Source organism: Saccharomyces kudriavzevii, assembly GCF_947243775.1.
Source record: "Saccharomyces kudriavzevii IFO 1802 strain IFO1802 genome assembly, chromosome: 14".
Classification (NCBI taxonomy): domain Eukaryota; kingdom Fungi; phylum Ascomycota; class Saccharomycetes; order Saccharomycetales; family Saccharomycetaceae; genus Saccharomyces; species Saccharomyces kudriavzevii.
In genome coordinates this window covers 660,088-680,581 of record NC_079285.1, presented here as the reverse complement: position 1 = coordinate 680,581, position 20,494 = coordinate 660,088, and the positions used below count along the sequence as shown (strand labels likewise).

At 39.9% G+C, this 20,494-nt stretch overlaps 12 protein-coding genes across 12 annotated transcripts; 5 read left to right on the top strand and 7 right to left on the bottom strand.

Moving 5' to 3' along the window:
* Window positions 1-367: 367 nt before the first annotated feature.
* SSK2 (mitogen-activated protein kinase kinase kinase SSK2) lies at window positions 368-5,107 on the top strand (the record flags this gene model as incomplete). Its single annotated transcript, XM_056230954.1, has 1 exon — window positions 368-5,107. One exon carries the CDS (start codon window positions 368-370, stop codon window positions 5,105-5,107), a length of 4,740 nt encoding a protein of 1,579 aa, XP_056084821.1.
* Window positions 5,108-5,376: 269 nt separating this feature from the next.
* ALG12 (dolichyl-P-Man:Man(7)GlcNAc(2)-PP-dolichol alpha-1,6-mannosyltransferase) lies at window positions 5,377-7,032 on the bottom strand (the record flags this gene model as incomplete). Its single annotated transcript, XM_056230953.1, has 1 exon — window positions 5,377-7,032. The coding sequence occupies one exon, from the start codon at window positions 7,030-7,032 to the stop codon at window positions 5,377-5,379; it is 1,656 nt and encodes a 551-aa protein (XP_056084820.1).
* Window positions 7,033-7,329: 297 nt separating this feature from the next.
* Window positions 7,330-8,619, top strand: ZNG1 (GTP-dependent zinc transferase; the record flags this gene model as incomplete). The annotated part of the gene is made up of 1 exon (XM_056230952.1): window positions 7,330-8,619. The coding sequence occupies one exon, from the start codon at window positions 7,330-7,332 to the stop codon at window positions 8,617-8,619; it is 1,290 nt and encodes a 429-aa protein (XP_056084819.1).
* A 108-nt stretch (window positions 8,620-8,727) lies between these two features.
* CPR8 (peptidylprolyl isomerase family protein CPR8) lies at window positions 8,728-9,648 on the bottom strand (the record flags this gene model as incomplete). The annotated part of the gene is made up of 1 exon (XM_056230951.1): window positions 8,728-9,648. The coding sequence occupies one exon, from the start codon at window positions 9,646-9,648 to the stop codon at window positions 8,728-8,730; it is 921 nt and encodes a 306-aa protein (XP_056084818.1).
* Window positions 9,649-9,921: 273 nt separating this feature from the next.
* BUD17 (putative pyridoxal kinase BUD17) lies at window positions 9,922-10,875 on the bottom strand (the record flags this gene model as incomplete). Its single annotated transcript, XM_056230950.1, has 1 exon — window positions 9,922-10,875. The coding sequence occupies one exon, from the start codon at window positions 10,873-10,875 to the stop codon at window positions 9,922-9,924; it is 954 nt and encodes a 317-aa protein (XP_056084817.1).
* A 230-nt stretch (window positions 10,876-11,105) lies between these two features.
* Window positions 11,106-12,521, top strand: SEC12 (Sar family guanine nucleotide exchange factor SEC12; the record flags this gene model as incomplete). Its single annotated transcript, XM_056230949.1, has 1 exon — window positions 11,106-12,521. The coding sequence occupies one exon, from the start codon at window positions 11,106-11,108 to the stop codon at window positions 12,519-12,521; it is 1,416 nt and encodes a 471-aa protein (XP_056084816.1).
* A 340-nt stretch (window positions 12,522-12,861) lies between these two features.
* Window positions 12,862-13,419, bottom strand: MPP6 (Mpp6p; the record flags this gene model as incomplete). Its single annotated transcript, XM_056230947.1, has 1 exon — window positions 12,862-13,419. One exon carries the CDS (start codon window positions 13,417-13,419, stop codon window positions 12,862-12,864), a length of 558 nt encoding a protein of 185 aa, XP_056084815.1.
* A 296-nt stretch (window positions 13,420-13,715) lies between these two features.
* On the bottom strand, window positions 13,716-15,413 carry SNF12 (Snf12p; the record flags this gene model as incomplete). The annotated part of the gene is made up of 1 exon (XM_056230946.1): window positions 13,716-15,413. One exon carries the CDS (start codon window positions 15,411-15,413, stop codon window positions 13,716-13,718), a length of 1,698 nt encoding a protein of 565 aa, XP_056084814.1.
* Window positions 15,414-15,627: 214 nt separating this feature from the next.
* MRPL50 (mitochondrial 54S ribosomal protein bL9m MRPL50) lies at window positions 15,628-16,047 on the top strand (the record flags this gene model as incomplete). Its single annotated transcript, XM_056230945.1, has 1 exon — window positions 15,628-16,047. One exon carries the CDS (start codon window positions 15,628-15,630, stop codon window positions 16,045-16,047), a length of 420 nt encoding a protein of 139 aa, XP_056084813.1.
* Window positions 16,048-16,254: 207 nt separating this feature from the next.
* SKDI14G3410 (uncharacterized protein) lies at window positions 16,255-17,469 on the bottom strand (the record flags this gene model as incomplete). Its single annotated transcript, XM_056230944.1, has 1 exon — window positions 16,255-17,469. One exon carries the CDS (start codon window positions 17,467-17,469, stop codon window positions 16,255-16,257), a length of 1,215 nt encoding a protein of 404 aa, XP_056084812.1.
* A 265-nt stretch (window positions 17,470-17,734) lies between these two features.
* On the top strand, window positions 17,735-18,418 carry ATP23 (putative metalloprotease; the record flags this gene model as incomplete). The annotated part of the gene is made up of 1 exon (XM_056230943.1): window positions 17,735-18,418. One exon carries the CDS (start codon window positions 17,735-17,737, stop codon window positions 18,416-18,418), a length of 684 nt encoding a protein of 227 aa, XP_056084811.1.
* A 131-nt stretch (window positions 18,419-18,549) lies between these two features.
* Window positions 18,550-20,481, bottom strand: ARE2 (sterol acyltransferase; the record flags this gene model as incomplete). The annotated part of the gene is made up of 1 exon (XM_056230942.1): window positions 18,550-20,481. The coding sequence occupies one exon, from the start codon at window positions 20,479-20,481 to the stop codon at window positions 18,550-18,552; it is 1,932 nt and encodes a 643-aa protein (XP_056084810.1).
* Between the last annotated feature and the right edge of the window lie 13 nt (window positions 20,482-20,494).

Sequence of the window (20,494 nt, the reverse complement as noted above, 5' to 3'; positions counted from 1 at the left end):
CACTTTTCGGGCGTATCTTTGTATGGGAACAATTAATTAAATTGAAGAAGGCGATAAAGGTGAGTAAACAAGATGGACAGCCCAGTTCTGCAGGTTAGAAGAGGTTACAAGATTCTTGTTGTTGCTGTTTTTAGTGTGTTAGCAACTTAAAGAGTAGTACTGTCAAAAAGGAGTAAAGAACAGGCGTTTTCGAAACTAATTGGTGGTTTGCAAAGGAAACGAACAACATAGAAGGTTTAAACATATCTATAAGCTTCTACCTAAGCTCCGTTTCTTCTTCAGGTACGACTAACCAGGTTCAAGTATAAATATTCGGTATCGCTAAAAAAAAGGAGGAAAGTTCTTGCGAAGGCTATTTTACTGGCACATGTCGCATTCAGACTACTTCAATTATAAGCCCTATGGTGAGTCTACTGAAAAGCCTAACTGCTCTAAGAAGAGACAGTCTTCTTCGTCGTCTTCATCTAGGCTAAGGTCTGAAAGTTTAGGGCGAAATTCCAACACTACGCAGGCTCGAGTAGCGTCATCGCCCATCAGCCCGGGGCTCCATTCTACTCAGTATTTCAGATCACCGAATGCTGTTTATAGTCCCGGAGAATCCCCTTTAAACACAGTACAGCTATTCAATCGTCTCCCAGGAATACCGCAAGGCCAGTTTTTCCATCAAAATGCCATATCCGGGTCTTCCAGCTCATCGGCAAGATCGAGTAGACGTCCCTCCAATATTGGCCTACCCCCGCCAAAGAATCCTCAACAGTCTTTGCCTAAACTGTCCACTCAACCCGTTCCTGTACATAAGAAAGTCGACGCTAGTAAAACGGAAAGTGAAATTGCCAAGAAACCTTACTCTATGAATAATAATCAGGACCCATTATTGACCACGCCCACATTGGTGATATCGCCGGAACTGGCATCGCTAAACACAACAAATACATCGATCATGTCGACACCCCAAAATTTGACAAATCAAAGCTCTAACAAACATATTCCTACCAGATCCCAACCAAATGTGTCAACAAGCTCTTCCACGCTACAAGATATCGTCACAACAAACGGCTCACAGCGATCTGTAGGCCACCATGGTGGAAGCACAACGAGTCTCCGAACGTACAAAAAGCAATATGTATTAAACGAACAGCTATATCTGAGGAAAATGAGAAACCGTGCAAACGATGATTATTACACGAGGGGTATAGTAGCCTCATCCAACTTTGAAGATGACGAAGAAAATTTCAGTAACAAAGGCGAGGATGAATTAGAGTTAGAAATGGATGATCTTCTGAAGGTTGAAGGTGATGACAAGGACAACGACTTCAATTTTGGTTATAATTTTATCACATCGAACACAAAGAATAACGAAAACGCGGTCTCAATGAGCTTAAATTATTTGAAAGGTAAATTGGATTGGTTGAGAGATGTGGACAACGAACAATCACGCGAAATAGAAGACGATGAATGGCGTTCCATGCTGGGGACCGAGGATTTGCTCTCAAAGCTGTTACAAAATCCTATGGCAAACAATCGATTTGAATGGCAAACTATGCTATCTAAAGTTTTGAAGGGTGATATAGTGAGGAACGAAAAAACCAAAATTGCCAATCAAGGAAAGGGCCCCGGCTTTAATACGCAGTATTCAGATGACATTTGGATAGAGTTAAAGGCGTGGATGAATGGGAGAACCGTGGAGGACCAAAGCAAATCTTTGAGGATATTTAGAGATTCAACTGATTCTGTATTTCAAGAAATCATGGCCTTTAAATTAGATGATAATATGAGCGCTGATGAGGCTGCAGAGACTATCAAGTCACTGGTGGACAAATATTACAGAATTTTGAATCTATGGCCTAACATGAAAAGAATGCATAGCGAGAAATCTATTACTAAAACAGAAGCATTCAGGAGTCGGATTGATACTTTGAATAGTTGGCTCAATTTCAAATTCAACTTCGACGCAAATATTGCGTACTTGAAAAAATGGATTGTTGGTAATAAAGATTTGGAAAGTACCACTGAATTAGATAACAGCAATGTGAATTTAGATGATCCAGATGTATTCGCGACTAATTGTAAACGCTTTGCCGAACAAATTATTAAGGAGAAGGACATCGAATTAATATTCCAGAAGAAGATTTTCTTTCCATTGGCACCATGGATTTTAAAGGCCAAATTTTTCTTTTTAAAATACCAAAAATCTTGGAATGAATTGAATCTGTCTTATTTAGATCAGGATCTGGAGTTCCTATTAATGTTTCCGATGCGTTTAGTCAAAGATATCATACTAATTCGCCTATCATATGCAAAGAAAATACAGAATCCAACTTTGATGATGATTGATCAAATGATGGACGATTTCAGTACCTATATTAAATTAGCAGTCCAGATGAAATTTACGGTTGCTTCTTATTGTAATGACTGGTTTTTTAAAGTGAAAATTGATCCTGAATTTGATCATACCGTTGTGGAAGGACTGCAATATTTTTTCTCTATCCTCGAACTAAGAATATTATACAGTGGAAAAAATTCATTTAAGACCTCTAAAGAACCCGATCTACTACTAAAATACTGGGAGATGTTCAGAAATGTCGGCTACTATATCGACGATGCTGGTGAACTGATTGCCGTCGAATTTACAAAACTGACACTTAGGTTGGTTCACAGATTACACGCGTACCTTTTACGACAGCAAAATACTCCCCCAAAATTAGAGGATGAAGCTGCTGCTGAAAAGTGGCTGGTGCAGATATTCGAAATACTGGGATCCATGAAAAGAAAACTCAACAGATTCACAAACATTTTAACAAAGGCATTCCAAAATTTTGTTAGATACAAGATAGAAGACCATAGCTACCTATTAAGGCAACTGAAGGAAACCGGCCATTTTCTTATATACTCGGGGGGATATCTGGAACAAAACGGTACTTATTTAATTGGCAGCCCGGAATTACTGGGTTGTAAAGATGATGATATATTAAGGATTATTAAGAATTCAGACATTGGCTGTGATTTGGTACCTAAACTAGAGATAAATAACAGTTTGACAATTTATAATGCTTTGGATGATAATTGGAACTCCAACTCTTCATTAGGCTCAGATATCTCGAATGATGGCACACCTTTTTATTATATCAAGAACGATTTGACTAGTCAACCTAGATCATATAACGGAAATAGAGTCAACCGCGAACCGGATTTTGAAAACACTAAGAGCACAGAGGAAGAGATTTATGAGCTGGAAACGAGATTGAATTCTCTTGGTTATATATTGGTGCTTACTCCACAAGAGCCACTGCTATGGGAAGGTGAAATGTACAATTTATCCGATAACAAAATCATCAAACCGGAGGATTTAAACTTAAAGGTGCTCTCAAACTCAATAGATTTGATGTGTCAAGGATCCAGTTATGCTCTGGAGTATCAGTGTGATAGGTTTCAACAAATTGCAAACAGCTCAGTTTCTTTCTTGGAAAAAAAGTCTTCTTCAGAAACAGTGAAAAACAACTTACAAAGGATAAATAAGGCATATTTTAGATGCACGTATAGCGTTTTGAAAAACTATCCGAAGATCATGGTGACATTCAAAAAAGTAAGTCCTGTTAATGATTTATTGAACAATATTTTTCTTTTTGGTAGGGACTTCGGGTTGAACTTTTTGAGAATTAATGTTGCCAACAATGAAAAACGATCCATAATTATACTTTTAATGATGAGATTGAGTATTGGATGGCTGAAATTTTTAGCTGAAGACTGTGATCCAGCAGATCAAAGAGTATTTAGGTGGTGTGTCACTTCAATGGAATTTGCAATGCATATGGTTAGCGGCTGGAACATATTAGCGCTTGATGAATGTCAGTTCTCTTCCCTGAAGCAAAAAATTTCGGAATGCATGTCACTACTTATCTCTCATTTTGATATAATAGGCGCACGCTCCATAGAAGCTGAAAAAATTAATCAACAAGCTAGATCAAACCTTGATCTGGAAGACGTGTTCGATGATGATATGATGTTACAAGTGAATTCTGAATTCCGTATACAGAGTATTATAGATCTAGAAGAAAAAATCAAGCGGAATCCTCATCAAACTGGTAAGGTGATCGATGATAGTGATAAAGGCAACAAGTATCTCGTTTCACTGGCATCCTCTATATCTAACGTTTCCATGAGATGGCAAAAGAGGAACTTTATTGGTGGCGGTACTTTTGGAAGAGTATTTTCTGCCGTTGATTTGGATAATGGTGAAATTATGGCCGTCAAAGAAATTAATATTCAAGATAGCAAAGCAATGCAGAAAATATTCCCCCTAATTAAAGAGGAGATGAGCGTGCTAGAGATATTGAATCATCCAAATATTGTCTCGTATTATGGTGTTGAAGTTCACCGTGATAAGGTCAACATCTTTATGGAATATTGCGAAGGAGGTTCTTTAGCAGCCCTTCTGGAGCACGGCCGTATTGAAGATGAAATGGTCACTCAAGTTTACACTTTACAATTACTAGAGGGTCTTGCATATTTGCATGAGTCCGGCATTGTTCATCGCGATGTCAAACCTGAAAACATCTTACTAGATTTTAATGGTGTCATCAAATATGTTGATTTTGGTGCTGCCAAAAAAATTGCCAATAACGGAACTAGATTGGCAAGTATGAGCAAACGTGAAAATACAGACGACGAGCGTGAAGAAGACGCCCACATTGCTGACTCTAAGACAGTGAAAAATAGTGAAAATGGTCTATTAGATATGATGGGAACACCCATGTATATGGCTCCAGAATCAATTACGGGTTCTGCCACTAAGGGCAAACTTGGTGCGGATGATGTTTGGTCATTGGGCTGCGTTGTATTAGAAATGATTACTGGTAGAAGGCCGTGGGCTAACCTAGATAATGAATGGGCAATTATGTATCATGTTGCTGCTGGACACACCCCACAATTCCCTAATAAGGATGAGGTGTCTCCTACTGGGAGAAAATTCCTGGAAAGATGTCTTATTCAAAATCCCTCCAAGAGATCCAGTGCGGTTGAGTTGCTGATGGATCCTTGGATTGTACAAATTAGAGAGATAGCCTTTGGTGATGATTCTTCTTCTACAGATACGGAAGAAAAAGAGTGAAAGATTGGAGAAGCTATGTTGTACTATATATATAATCATATTATTATAAATTAAAAAAATATGGTGAGAAAGCGTTCATAATGTTCGTTCGAGAATAAATTAATGATAGCATTTCTTATGATACTTTTAACCTTGAAATAAAGATTTATACCGAAGGATCAATGCCTAAGGTAGACATTGAAACAAACTGCGAAGATGTAAAACAAAAGTTTCAGAAGAATGAACTATTAAAAACTCTCTATATATATTGACCTACCGTAACCCCGAACTTAATTTGTTCTTTCATCTTGTTTGATTCTCTTGTAGGTGAAAAAGACATCGTTTTTCACAATCGAATTGGCAGTCAATTCCTTCAAGAAAACAGCAGGAGTCTTGTCGAAAATGATTTGTTTAAGAAGGGAGAAAACATTGGCCCTTTCCTGGAAAACGAAGTCGGTAATGTATTTTGGATCAAACCCAGTGAACATTTTGGTTGTGCCAATGAGTTCCCAATGATCTGTGGTCATATTTTCGAATGGTAATTGAACTGCAGTCGGTTCATGAGTGATTAAGAAATCAAAAGTTGGCCACATGTCCCTCAACACTGTGGAGTTTTCAGTCTTATCGTAATTGACACCATACACATCATAGTTTAATTCACCAAATAAAGTAACACCTGTCATACAAGGAGGTATGCTGACGTGGACAGTAACATTTGTAATATCGTTTTCTACAATCATGTCATTGAAGGAAGCTAAAGCCTCACCACCTGGATAATTCAATTTTGAAATATATAGGAATCCCATTGAAATAAGAAAAGAAGTTAATATGGACAAGGGCAATATTGTCAAGAATAGAACATTAGTGACCTTTTTTATTTTCATATTTTCCCATAGATGTGCGGCCCCTGTGGCACCTAACAACAAGATGGAGGGGACAGCGTAGATAATAAATCTCCATTCTTTGTGAGGTTGGAAGGATAGGATGATAACGTGGAAAAGGGATGCTAATGAAACAATCTTTAGTTTGGTAGGGGCCAGCTTATAGCCGAAGTAGTTTAATAATAAAACAGTTGGCGGCATAAACATCATCCTCAAGTAGTGTGTGAAATAAGCAGTTACCGGTTCAACGCCCCATTTGGAAGCATATCCTGCCACAACGTTGAACAAAAATCCGTCCACCTCGGGTAGACACCATTCTTGCCAGAAATATGAATCAACGGTAATGCCAATTGCGGAACCGAGTCCTAAGCCAAAGATACCGAATTTAATTGCATCGACTAGGGTGGTTTTCTTGAATATAACACAAGATAAAGCGATACCGACACTCAAAGCTGAAACTTCCAATCTAAATACAATTGCAACAAATGCGGATAGAAATATAGCAGCATTATAACGACCCAACAAAACCCAACTCAAAGCAACATTAGTTAAAGGTAAGGTCATGATAAAATTGGGCAAAGTTCTAGTGCTGTAGAACATCAGATGGAAACTACTAATTAAAAATAAAAGGAACCATGAACCAGCACTATCATAAATGCATATGTCCTTTTCCTCATTTTTTTCCTTTTGCTCTTTCGTAACCTTGTCAAACATATCCTGTAGAGCATTCTTCAAATAAATGAAAGAAAGTCCATTGGTAAGGCCTACAACAGCTCTAACGACTAACTGGACGTCTATGGAAGTGGGCCTGGCGGTCTGCAACAGAGAACTGATGTAAAGATAAGGTCTGGAAAGCATTGCAATAATCACAGCACCAACGAATGTTCTTGGGACTACACCAGGAAATCTCAAGTGGTCATATTGCGAAATGTCAAATATACTGTAGGTTAGAATGTCATGAATGGCTTGGATATTAAAACTTTCTTCGACTTTGGTGAATGGAGCCTTAATTAGATGGAAGGAAATTACAGCTAGTAACGCTGTATCGAGAACAGACCAACGCATTATCGACTGTGTGCTGCTTTATATCGTCGTATATGTGGGTCTACGCAAGTGACAATGGTTAGAACTATCACTTCTTAGTCTTGGATTCTGCTTCTGTTATGAACTTTTAATATGCCACGACATCTACTGCCGGCTGGTAAAACTCAATCATTTTAAGGGCCGGATTTTTCATTTTTATTTTTTTCACTGTTGAAAAAAGAATGTCAAATATTTTACAATATTGAAAGCTCGATGCAATCGTTAAACCCGTAGTACTCTTTACGTCGAGAAGCTGCTAACACCCGTGAGAGAGAGAGAATGTCTGCATTGAGGAACATCAAGTTCAATCAAGAGGAAGACGGGGAACTGCCCAGCCTTGTGACAGGTGAAGAGGACAATTTACAGGAAATTTTGAAAAATGTTTCGTATGATGGTGGAAATATTGTCAGTGACGCCAAAGTGGAGAGAGTGAACAAACAGGTCGAAAATGTTTCTAATGATATGACGAATTTACTGAAGAGGAAGCGTATTCCCGTGAGCATTATTACTGGTTATCTAGGATCGGGGAAGTCAACGTTATTGGAAAAAATTGCGCTAAAGGGTGCAGATAGAAAAATTGCTGTAATTCTGAATGAATTTGGAGATTCTAGTGAGATTGAAAAAGCTATGACCATCAAGAACGGATCCTCCACTTATCAAGAATGGCTGGATTTAGGAAATGGGTGTTTATGTTGCTCACTGAAAAATGTAGGTGTTAAAGCTATCGAAGATATGGTGGAACGATCGCCTGGTAAGATCGATTACATTCTTTTAGAGACATCTGGTATTGCAGATCCTGCTCCGATTGCCAAGATGTTCTGGCAAGATGAAGGTCTGAATAGTAGCGTTTATATTGATGGGATTATAACCGTTCTGGACTGTGAACATATATTAAAGTGTCTAGATGACGTTTCCATTGACGCTCACTGGCATGGTGATAAAGTCGGTTTGAAAGGAAATCTGACTATTGCGCACTTCCAATTGGCTATGGCTGATCGAATTATAATGAACAAATACGATAATATCGAGAATTCACCCGAAATGATCAAGCATTTGAAGGATAGGGTACGGGAGATCAACTCCATTGCACCAATGTACTTCACGAAGTACAGCGAGACTTCGATTGACAATTTGCTGGATATTCATGCGTATGACAGTATGCGAATATCGGACATCTTAGATAGCAATGCGGGGGATGGGACAATCCATGACCATCGAATGGGCACAGTAATGCTTACTTTTAGACCTTTGAAAAACGAAGAGGAGTATAATGAAAAGTTTATCAAGCAGTTCTTGCAGCCTTTGTTATGGAAGAATTTCGGGGCGATGACGGTGTTAGAAGGCGATTCCCGGGATAGCGAGTGTGATTGGGAAGTGCAAAGGACTAAAGGTCTGATAATAATAGAAGGTAAAAACCCTACTGCACGTGTAATTCAGGGCGTCCGCGATACCTATGATATCTTTCCAGGTGAATATAACGAAGCCCGAAAGGAGTGTAAGATTGTTCTAATTGGGAAGTACCTGGAGAAGGTTTCCATAGAGAAACTGCTACACAGAACAATAAAATAATGATTAGCATGATTGAGGTGGAGAAATTATATATATCTAAATACACGTATATAATTCAAAACGAATGAGTATGAATCGGAGAGGAAAGCAAAAGGAAATGACAAGTTTTCAATCCTCTCTAATAGAAACTATTTTGGATGATGATTTACTGAATATTTTCTTCCTGTACTTGGCCAAAACATACAAGACCATTAATATTGAGATACCAAGCACAATTCTGGGCAAAGGATGGTGAAGCTGATTGTATCTTATATCTTCTAATTTCCTTTCGTTAGACCGGTAAAGATAGTTTTTTAAAGTGACACCTTTCTCCAAATCACCGTTTTGATAATCTGAGAGTCTTTGTAAATACTGTTCATGGGCTTTCTTCGGGTCCATGTCATTATTCTTATTCGATGAAATGTAGGCTATCGTGATTGGGTGGTCGGGCCTGCCATCTTCATCCGTTTCCACATTAGCTAATTTGTCCATCAAAACCTTCAATCCAGAAATTACTTGCCCGAAGACAACACTATCACCTTCATACGACGTGTCACTGGTTCCAATTATAAACTTGGAACCCGCATCACCTTTGATCATAGAAACCCTGCCTGGTCTATCATGAGTCAAACTGTGGTTCTCTTCAAAGAGGGAAGCCAAATTTCCCGCTTCTTCAGCAGAGGTAGGAGAGATAGGGCCACCCCGGATGGCTCCATTCGGTAGAATCTTGTCAAAATCACGCTCTTGTGATCCTCTCTGGCGCGATCTAATACGACCTTTCATACTGCCAGCATATTGCGAGAAATCCATTACCGTCCTGGGAACCATGGTCCCGTATAAATCTATTGTCATTTTCTGTGTTGTAACTTCAGAATTCTCAGGATCCGTGAACATGACTACGAGTATAATGCTATGCGTAGCAGGTGGATTTGGAGCATATTTTTTCTCCAGATCCAAGGAGTCAGAAGACACCCTTCTATTATCCACAGGTAATGCCAGTGTGCACGCAAACATCAGTGCCGCACAAATATAGAGGGAAATGCTCTTCATTATATACTAGCGTGTGTAGGTGGCAGTAGATTTTTCGGTCGGCGTGTCAAAATGTGAATAGCGTTTCTTTATCTATCTACTTCAGTAATTGATTCTATATAGTCTCTATATTTTCTTTTCTCTTATGTTGAAAAACTCAAAGAAGGATCGATTTTCTCGAAAAGGGTCGCGTAACGTGCCTGCAACTGCCAAATCAGGAATGTCTTTGCCTATTCAAGCCGTTCCTGCAGCGGCCGCGCCCCAATAAGGAAGGAGTATATCGCTTTGCAGGCCTTATATATTTATGGTGTCTGGTTTGCCCATTGATGGTACCGGATCTTGTTTCAAAATGTCTCTGGACTGGATAAGCTTTAAATCTTTGATGCTTATAGCCGAATCGTGTGGACCTTGGTTAGCGACGTTCAAATCGTACGTCTTCTGTAGAATACTGGTTACGAGCCACAAAGCTTGACCCAGGGACGTGCTCAGTGGTTGCTGGGTGCGGCCGTGATCGTTCAGCAACGAGTCAGTGAGCATAGCGGTGATCAAGTCGCCGCTGCCACTAAACGTTGCGTTGATCTTGGGAATTTTGTAAAAGAATACTTCGTCACCAAGAGAGGAATCAAACCCTGCTACCACGTACACGTTATCGTTCGAGAATTCAGACAATTCCAGGCTGGTAACAACTACTCGAGTCACTCGAGGGTACCTTTCATGGAAGAGTTCAAAAGCGCGCTTAGTATCTTCTAATGTACGGACTGGCATTCCCACAAGTAATTCCATCTCGAACTGGTTTGGTGTTGCTAGGAAGATCTTAGAGCTTTGTAGAATGTCTCGGTACACTGCAACACATTTTTCATCCACGTATAGTCTTCCGTTGTCACCCAGCACAGGGTCCAAGACCCACTGGACATTTTCGTCCTCGTCACACATTTGTCCCACTATTCCTGCCATTTTCTGCAGGGCTTGTACATTGGGAAAATAGCCAGTGAGTACGGCATCATACTTGATACCAAGCGCCCCGATCAATCCTTTCTCTACAATTTCTACCAGCTCCTCCGTGCTGCACTTGAACCCAGTGAAGTGAGCGTAACCTGGATGGTTGGAAAACTGAACCGTGTTTAGTACGTCCACGTCCCAACCTCTGTACTGAAGTGGGAATGTAGCGGCTTTATTCCCCACGTAGCCGTGAATGACATGCGATTGGATGGAGAGCACTTTCTTTGTTCTGTGTAGTGTACTAGTCATCGGTAATACGCTCACGCCGGCACGTATACGGCCTTTTACTCCATCAGATCTTCTCTCGAGGTTGGCTAGTCATCTTCAATTAGATAATATCCAAATCGTGCAGGAATGAGGGAAAAAGAAAAGTTGAAAAAAAATCCAGAAAAACCAAAAAAACGTGTACAGAAACCGAGAAGAATACACGATAGTAACAAGAACGTAGCAAAAGTGTCAAGAGGTATAATCGAGCCAGTATGAAATTTGTGACAGCTAGTTTTAACGTCGGGTATCCTGCTTATGGTGCCAAGTTTTTGAATAATGATACGTTACTTGTGGCAGGCGGTGGAGGTGAAGGTAATAATGGTATACCAAACAAGCTGACGACCTTGCGCGTGGATCCCACTAAAGACAATGAAAAGGAACAGTTTTGTGAGTTGAGCGAGTATACCTTGGAAGATAGTGACGACTCTCCTACGGCAATTGATGCTTCCAAGGGTATCATCCTGTTGGGGTGCAATGAAAATAGCATTAGGATATCACAAGGTAAGGGTAATAAACACTTGAGAAAATTCGTATATGATGGAGCGAACGACCCATTAAAGTTTGTTACTAGCGTGGACTTTGATAGATCCACGAACGCTGATGACTACACGAAGTTAATATATATTTCACGGGAAGGTACCGTGGCAGCCATTGCATCATCCAAAGTACCTGCTATAATGAGAATCATTGATCCGGTTGATTTAACCGAAAAGTTCGAAATTGAAACTAGAGGTGAAGTGAAAGATTTGCATTTCTCCACAGATGGCAAAGTTGTTGCTTATATCACCGGTTCTAGTTTAGAAGTGATATCGACTGTTACTGGGAGTTGTATCGCTAGGAAGACGGATTTCGATAAGAATTGGAGTTTATCCAAAATAAACTTCATAGCCGATGATACTGTATTAATTGCAGCCTCATTGAAAAAGGGTAAAGGTATCGTGTTGACCAAAATAAGCATCAAATCAGGAAACACTTCTGTGCTGAAATTCAAACAAGTCACAAACAAATTCAAAGGCATTACTTCCATGGACGTTGATGTGAAAGGCGAACTGGCAGTATTAGCAAGTAACGACAATTCGATAGCTCTTGTGAAGCTAAAGGACTTGTCAATTTCCAAAATATTCAAACAAGCTCATAGTTTTGCCATCACTGAAGTTGCAATATCTCCAGACTCTACATATGTGGCAAGTGTATCTGCGGCCAACACCATTCATGTAATAAAACTTCCATTCAACTATGTCAATTATACGTCAATTAAGGAAAAAACCTTCAAATTTTTCAACAACTTCATCCTTATCGTGTTGCTTTCTTATATTTTGCAATTTTCTTATAAGCACAATTTGCATTCTACACTGTTTGATTATGCAAAGAACAATTTCATAGTCAAGAGGGATACCATCTCTTCGCCCTATGTCATTAATGAAGACCTGCATCAGACTACTTTGTTTGGTAATCACGCTACAAAAACGGCTGTGTCCCTCGCAGATTCCATAAGAGTGCATGGCATGCATGAGACAGACCTTGCGAATGCAATCAAACACTCGGATATTGAAACTGATAATATTGATACGGAAGCAATTGAGGTTGAAGTGACCAACGTAACTTTTGGGGGGAAAGATAATGCTTGAGCTCGAGATAGAATCATTTCTATAAGACTAAGCATTTTTTTTAACAAAAATAATGAGGAAACGAAGACGAGGAATGACGACGTCCAAGATATGGAAATTGGCGACAAAACCCCCAAAAAAACAAACAATAGTGGTGATAGAGTTTTCCCTGGTAAACTAGGAATAATGTATTTTTATATGTTTTGTATGTCTTGAAATTAACTGAAATAAGAAAAAAAACGGTTTACTTGCTTCTTAAGATATGAAACATAACAAAAAAAGATAAAATGCTACAAAAAGCTCTATGGTATGCTCTTATTAATATATACGGATACGTATTTTTGCTGATATATCATCTACACTATTGCTTCGACTTTTTCTTTTTTGCTTTTGTATTTTGAGAGATCTTCCTCTTCTTGATGCTATCCTTGAATAATTTATCTAGACCATATTCGTCTTCGTCTTGGCCTTGGCCTCCCGTAGCTTCCTTATCTTTAGCGTCATTTCCCTCTTCATTTTGTTCACTTTCCTCAAGTCCTCTCTTTTTAGCATTTATTTCATCAGCACTGTCACCAAAGGTTTTCCTTCCCCTAACCAAGCCCTCAGATTTCCGTAGCTCACTGTAACCGACATTGGAGATTACGGGATGGCGTCGTTTCTTATATACAACTTTTTTTATCTTCTTCTTTTCCTTGTGTAAGTTTTCCTCCACACTGTCATTATAGCTATTGAGGTCCCATTCTGAGTTATCTCGACCAAACAGTTTTCTTTTTTGTTCAGTGGATTCCACGTCTGAATTGGCATTAGAGGGAGTGTTGGAGTTGGAACTTTCGTCGTCATCGGTCCTACCAAATTTCATGAACTTCATGTTCATGACTCTACTAGAGAGTTTGCCAGTAACGCCATTGTGAGCACTCATCTGTTCACTTCTCTTGATTCCTTATCCAGTTACTATGCTGAAATTGGCCCTCATCTCTATTATACATCACGCCCTGAAATTTTTGGTAGAAAATTTTCCAGCGCTTTACTTAAAAAAGATATCTTAGGCTCACATGCAGCCTCTGTCATTTAAGATATAGAATTCAATCGATTTTTATTCGACTCAAAATGTATATACAAAGTGACAATAAGTGAGCGCTAATATTTATTTTAGTACTTAGAATTTGCACGAAGAGGATAATGTCAATTTTGACTTAAGTGTATAATTATATGAACCTACATTCGTCCGTTTGATAGTATCACTTCTATGTTTTCACGCAACATGGCTTCATTTTCCATGTAAAAGTTTGCTCTTCTTACCATATCTTCATTATAACCTTCATCACCAGATAAGACCTTTAAAGCATTCGAAGTAGATGCAATGCAATCATTCAACGTCTTAACCGGATCCTCACTTATTTTTTTAAAGAAACGATATCGTTTGTTGCTTTCATGTAAATTGTTCAGGAGAAATCTTATTTCTTTGTCATGCGACGCTATTTTGGATTTGACTTGTTCCAGGTCTTTGAGGTTTTCATTCAATTCAGCTGCCCCGATTTGGCTTTCTCTCTGTTTACGATTGAATTTTAGAGCATTGACATCGGGGACTTCAATGTCAAGGACCAACTCGCCGTAAGTGGAGGCTTTATCCACGCGTACCGTATAATCAATTTTGATTGCTTCTAATGGAAGCGAATGTGTATCAACGAGAGCTAGCAAATCTATTAATTTCATTGTTCCTGGTGAAGCCTCCCTCATACTGCTAGGTAATAGTGTTAAGAGTTGAGAGTCTAGTTTTACAGTAGATGTTTGGTTGTGGGCTGCATCGAGTATCTTATTAGTATTAGTATTGCTGTTGTGATGGTTTCTATTAGTCATCAGATTTTCAAAAGCAGACTCATCGTCGATGAGCAACTCATTCAAATGAATATATTTATATATGGAGAATATCGCATCATGCGATGTTCCCCTCTTCAACCCTATTATACTGGCTAGTTCGCGAGAATAGCTCATAAACGGCTCCTCCGGGGATGACTTCCGTAGTATGCTAATAGTACATTCTACATTCTCTGACCCTGGCCTTTTGATATCAAGCCCATCAAAATCCACAGGATTATTTGGGTCATACTGCCATTTTACTACCTCTAATTTTGGGGCTGTGGAGCTGATGTCTTTTTCAACAGTCTCCTTTTCCATTATGCCATCACTGACGGTGTTGCTCGTAGCGGAGCTGTCACCATTCGGCAGAGATAACTGCAAAGGTAAACTTAGGTTCAATTTCTTGTCACTAGGTATTTCAGTGTTATTTTCTCCAGTAGGAGCAGCACCAACATTAGTAGATGGAACATTATCATCTTCGTTATTTTTGAAGTCAACCACTATAGATTCTATGAACGAGCTGAACTTTTCTCTGGCCGGATCATTAGCCTGAACACCGTCCAATAATCTGCCTTCAATTCTCATTGTCCAGGAAGCATTCTCTAACGTCATGAGGTTAGGCTCATTATTCGGGCCCAATTGCCACGGTTGGTTTTCGCTAACATTTGAAATGAAGATTCGCAGATATTTTACATTTGGAGTATCCAAATGAGGATAAAAAACCTCTTGTGATGCCTTGGAGTTGTTCCATTGTGCCACTATTTGCTTCATATGTAAATTTCGTAGATGAATAAACTGATCTAATCTTTTCTCGGAATCCATCAATTGCTGAAAGGAATACAACTCAGGAATCAATTTGGTCAAATGGTGAGGAATAACCATATCTGAGGGATGGGAATGCGGCACTGCTGGCGTACTTTGACTACCATTATTTGGTTTATCCTGGCTTACGGAGTCCTTTTTCTTCGCATGGATAAAAGCTTTGGTATCAGGCGTGGCTCCCTTCGAACTTTTTCTGGAACCCTTCCCGCTACTGGGTTTAAACACCTTGGACATGTTTCAATCCGTTGAATATGCGTTTATACAGATTTGGAGTTTTATAGGTTTGCTTTTGTTCCAATACGTCTATCTACGTTATTTTTTTGTTTATTACGATGAATTTTAATCCATTCGTTCTTTCCGATGAAAAACTAAAACTCAAAGGGTTGTCCCCAGGGTATATACATACAAGAGAGCCAGCTAAAAAAACAAAGAAGCCAGTCGACTGAAGATGTTTCGTTCGACCCAAGTGTGTCTGAGTGCCCTGACGAAAAGAACCCATAGGGTGAAGATCCAGGTGCTGAAGGACTTCCCGCGATTCCAATTATTTAAAGGACAAGTTACGAAAGCTAAACCATCTTTAATGAGGAACTACCTGCATAACTTCAACGGTGCGAAGTACATACTTGACGAAGAACGTGACGTTGATATGGAGCTGTTGAGGTCGTATCAGGCACGTGAGTTGAAATTAGCCGAGGACCGCCAACTACTCTCCAAATATCAAGAAATGGAAGCTCAAAAGAGGATTAAATCGCAGAAACAATCTGTTTTTGGCGACGAGAAGCAAGATAATCCAAAAGAAGAGAAGAAAGGTCTACTGGATTCTGAAATTACTATTGAAGAGGTCAAAATTCCCGGTCTAGATATGTGATTAGCGTAAAGATATATATTCAGATAGTGCACACACCTGTACATAGATAGTCAAACGCATAAATAATAATATGAAGATAGTTCAAAAAACTACATATCAATGTACATATTTACTATTTAAATCTATGGATACGTGGTAAACTTTCGTATGCCAAAAGCAAAGTGGATTACAAAATGAAAAAGGGGAAGAACAACAGAACGCACTTGTTTATTGAACTCTTGCCCTTTGCTTGTTTTTGAGACGTCTTTCTCTCTTTTCTTTCATCTTTTGATCAACCTTCTCTTGTTCACCAGAAGCCTTCAATTGGCGTCTCTTGGCCTTTTCCAATTCCAGTTTTTTCTCCTTTGCCAACTCCAATTCAGTTTCTTTCATAAATTTTCTGATCTTGTTCAATTCTTGTTGACGTAAATTGGTAGTCCTCTTCAAGATATCATTAGTGATAAATAGGTTTGGAGATTTCTGGACTAAATCTTGAGTGCACCCGTCGTAAATTTCCACGACTAGGGCAATGATTTGGTTTAACAACTTCAGTTCCTTTTCGTTCTGAGGAACAGCGCAACGGATAATGGCTTTTGATTCTATTGAATTGTCCCATTCCTTATCATCGTGTGGGGCGTTGATGGGAAGGTCAGTGAAACCAATAAATTTCAAAAAGTTGCCAGCTTGAGAAAGGACTTCATAAGGTTTGGAGTAATGCAACATGAACCCTGATAATTGGTTGACATCGGACATGTAAACGAAATTGTTAGGAATTTTATCGTTTTCACTGGTGTGTGCAATGGATAAAAAGTAATTTTCAGCTCTAGCTTGATTCATGAATTCTTTGTTAACAATGGAAGTAACAAATTTGAATTTAGTCAAAACTTCTTGTGCATTCTTGTTAACGTGCGCAGATTCGCTGGCCACATAGATACCGTTTGGTTTGATGACTACTTCAACGAATTCTTCTAACTGCTTACTCTTCATACTTGCAAAAAAAAATCCAAGCAGATACTCCAGGCACATAGAAAATGGGTTGCTACGTGCCACTAAATGAAGGTTCAAATTGACGCTTTTGATAGCAGATCTACCGGTGGCAAAGGAGGAGAACCATGTGTTTTGATGTTCCACGGTAAAAATTTTAGAGTCATTTATATTGAAGCCCACACGGGAGAACTTCAGGTCGTTAGCCAAAAACGAATGCAAAGATTGGAAGACCTGGCCTCCGCGCTTTAAATTAACGGAATTACCGAATTTGTAGAAAGCATACACTAAAAACAACACACCTAGGGCACATAATTCGAAAGTCCAGTTATAGAATTTGACTCTCTGCAAAATAGTCATGGCCTTTTGTTCTTCATAAGACAATGCTTGGTAGGGCGCATTGAGCGAATTGACACGTTCCATAAGGCCCAAAAGCGGGCCGAAGATTGAACTAGACATGCTGGACAAGACGGGAGGAGGGGCGGCGACTAATCTTATTTTTCTATGTTCAACAATTTCGTACCTTTCTGAAGAAATAATAGTGTTATCATACTTTTTTTTCCAATAGTTCCCATTTTTTTCACTTTCCGACTACTTTACAACCTTATCACTTACGACGATGTGGACCAAATAACAGCTACTAAAAGAGAACAGAAGTGAAACAGATTCTTGGAGTGGGGCAGAACTAAATAGAAGCCATTCAAGACCAATTTTTTCGCACGACATGGGTACAAACGAGAGTGGGACCGGTTTTGAGTGGTGGAGACGAACCATGCAGTACAAGACTGGTCTAGGTCTCACACCGGAGGAAAAGGCCCGATACGAGGAAGACTCTAAAGTTCGAGCGTTGAAAAAGGAATGCCTCAGGTGCTATGAATATCGAGATTGGATGCTAAAATACTCACCCACAGTTCGTTTCATGGTGCAGGCTATCACAAAACTAAATAAAGGTAGCGATAGCAAGTTTGATGAATCCAAGATCATATGTGATTACTGTCCTGATTGGAAGGGTGGAGGCTTCCACCCTGAATTGGGGATACTGTTGTGTCAGAATAGGCTACGTGATAAGTGGCACTTAGAGGACACGCTGTCGCATGAGCTGGTTCATCATTTCGACGATTTGAAATGGCAGGTAGATTGGTTGAATTTGAAACACCATGCATGTTCGGAGATCAGGGCTTCCTCATTGAGTGGGGAATGTAGGTTTTGGGAAGAATTCAAGAGAAGAGGGTTTAGTACGGGATTTCATGCGGCCAGAGGCCATCAAGATTGCGTGAGGAGAAGAGCTATAATCAGTGTTTCGGGGAACCCCAACTGTAAAAGTAAGGAACATGCTGCAAAAGTTGTTGATGAGATTTGGGATAGCTGTTTTGCTGATACAAGACCGTTTGATGAGATCTACAGATGAACGATATAATAAACGACAATATTCTATATTTGAAAACGTACATACATATATACCTTAGATATAAAAACACTTGTGAATAAAAAAAAAAATGGGGAAATCAGAGAGATTCAACAGTTATGTTCCAAAATACCTTAAAATGTCAAGTACAGCGTACACATGACACTGGGCCCCATGCAAATACCAAGCCAGAAAATAACATTTCCAATTATGGTTTTGTCTCTCATGAATTTAGTGTTGGTCAATGCTACCAATGGCACTTGCATCATTTGGAAGAAGAACAAGTAGAATCTCAGTTTCTTGAAGATAACATACATGGCCAGTTCGTGAACGACGGAGCTCAGGAAGAAGGTCATTAAAGTTGCCTGACTCTTATTCAATTGAAACGAACTCATTGAACTGTGGTAAACGTGTCTTAACAAAAACTTATGCACTGGGATGTTCCAAATTCTACTAAAGTCTGCCCAACTGACACAGTTCCACCAATCACCATAGAAATATCTGTCGCCGAATCTTGTCAATTCCGCTACACAATTCAAAATGGCATCCCAAATCAAATAAAAATCTAGGATGTACATCACGATGAAGCCCGGAACGATATCAACGAGCAATCCGATCCATTTCAATAGTCTATCTAATATGCCGGTCCATTCTGAATTGCGTACAGCCACCGCTCTCATAGCGACAGGGTGCATCAAAATTTGCGCATCGATCATCATTAGGAAAATGGTACCGAAGATGGCGCAAATTTTTTCCAACACATAGATCCATCTAATCTCCTTGGTTCTTGGATATTCGATTTGGTAGATTAGGGTGGGGAACATAGTGAACCAGAAAAAATTGCATGCACTGATATTATTGGGGAACTTCTGCTTCTGGTCGTTCAATGATTGAGAGTTCAATTCAAAACTACAAAAATCGCAACTCTTCTCAAGAGCATCGATAACTTCAGAATCTTTTATAGAATCCTTGTATTTGGCCAAAGCCCTTTTGGAAAACTGTAGCTCCTCCTTTATGCCCCATAGATAACCGTTGTAGAAGGCAAAAGAGTGCATTTTCATCAACAAAACCAAAGAATGCAAAAAGAGGAAAATCTTGGATAGCCAGTGCAATTTTAGGATGTTTTCTGTCAAGTACATGTAGAACACGACAAACAATAATTCGTAAATCGAGGTGAAGATCCAGCCGGTAGAGCTCCACTTCAGCACCCCCCACTTACACAGGTATTGTATTCCAACGACGAAATAAGTGCTCAAGTACATTATGAGGTCGACCGAAGCCACAGTGGACAGGTTTGTCGTCATGAATTTCAAGATCTCTGAATCTTTGAAACTGCCATCGTGTTGGTAATAATAGTCTATCAAGGCCTTTGCAGCGCCAAATGCAATTGCCATCCAGAATGCCACGTACAACCCGGAGAAATTGGAAGAGAGTGCGGTAGTCTCGACGGTGACGACTGTCTCTTTAGTGGCGGCAGCGGCGGCGGCGGCAGTGGAAGCGGCGCTGTCATTTTTCTCCGGTGAGGCGACGGCATCCGAAGAGGATTCCCGTTGATGCAGATTTCTACGCATGGTCACGAGCTCCTTTTCTCTTCTTCTTATCTCCTTTTCCAAAGTGGGGCCCACGAATTGGGTCTGAAAGGGTTCGTTCACGGACCCATCCAATATACTGGGCCTATGTTCAAATGACATATCATCAAAGTACGATGTGAAGTTGGGGGACCCGCGCCTGTACCGTGTTTTCTCCTTGGAGCTCAGAGTCTTGACATGGGTCTTGAACACGCGCTCGTCTGTTTCAACCACTTTTTGAGTGACGGTCTCGGTGTCACCTTCTGTAGTGGTTCCCGGAATGAATGCAACGTCTCCGTTCGAAGCCACGACGCTGTGGTTCTGTGTGACCGTGGTGGTAGTGTGCTCCCCAACAGGCGAGTTGCTGGCAGAGTTCAACCCATAGAGTTCATCTTCGTTGTCGACTGTTATGGACTGTCTTTTACCGGCATCGCCAGCGTTGAGCTTTTGGATGCGGAGGAACTGCTCGTTCTCCAGTAGACCCTTCTTCTTGTCCATGATTGTGTTTGTT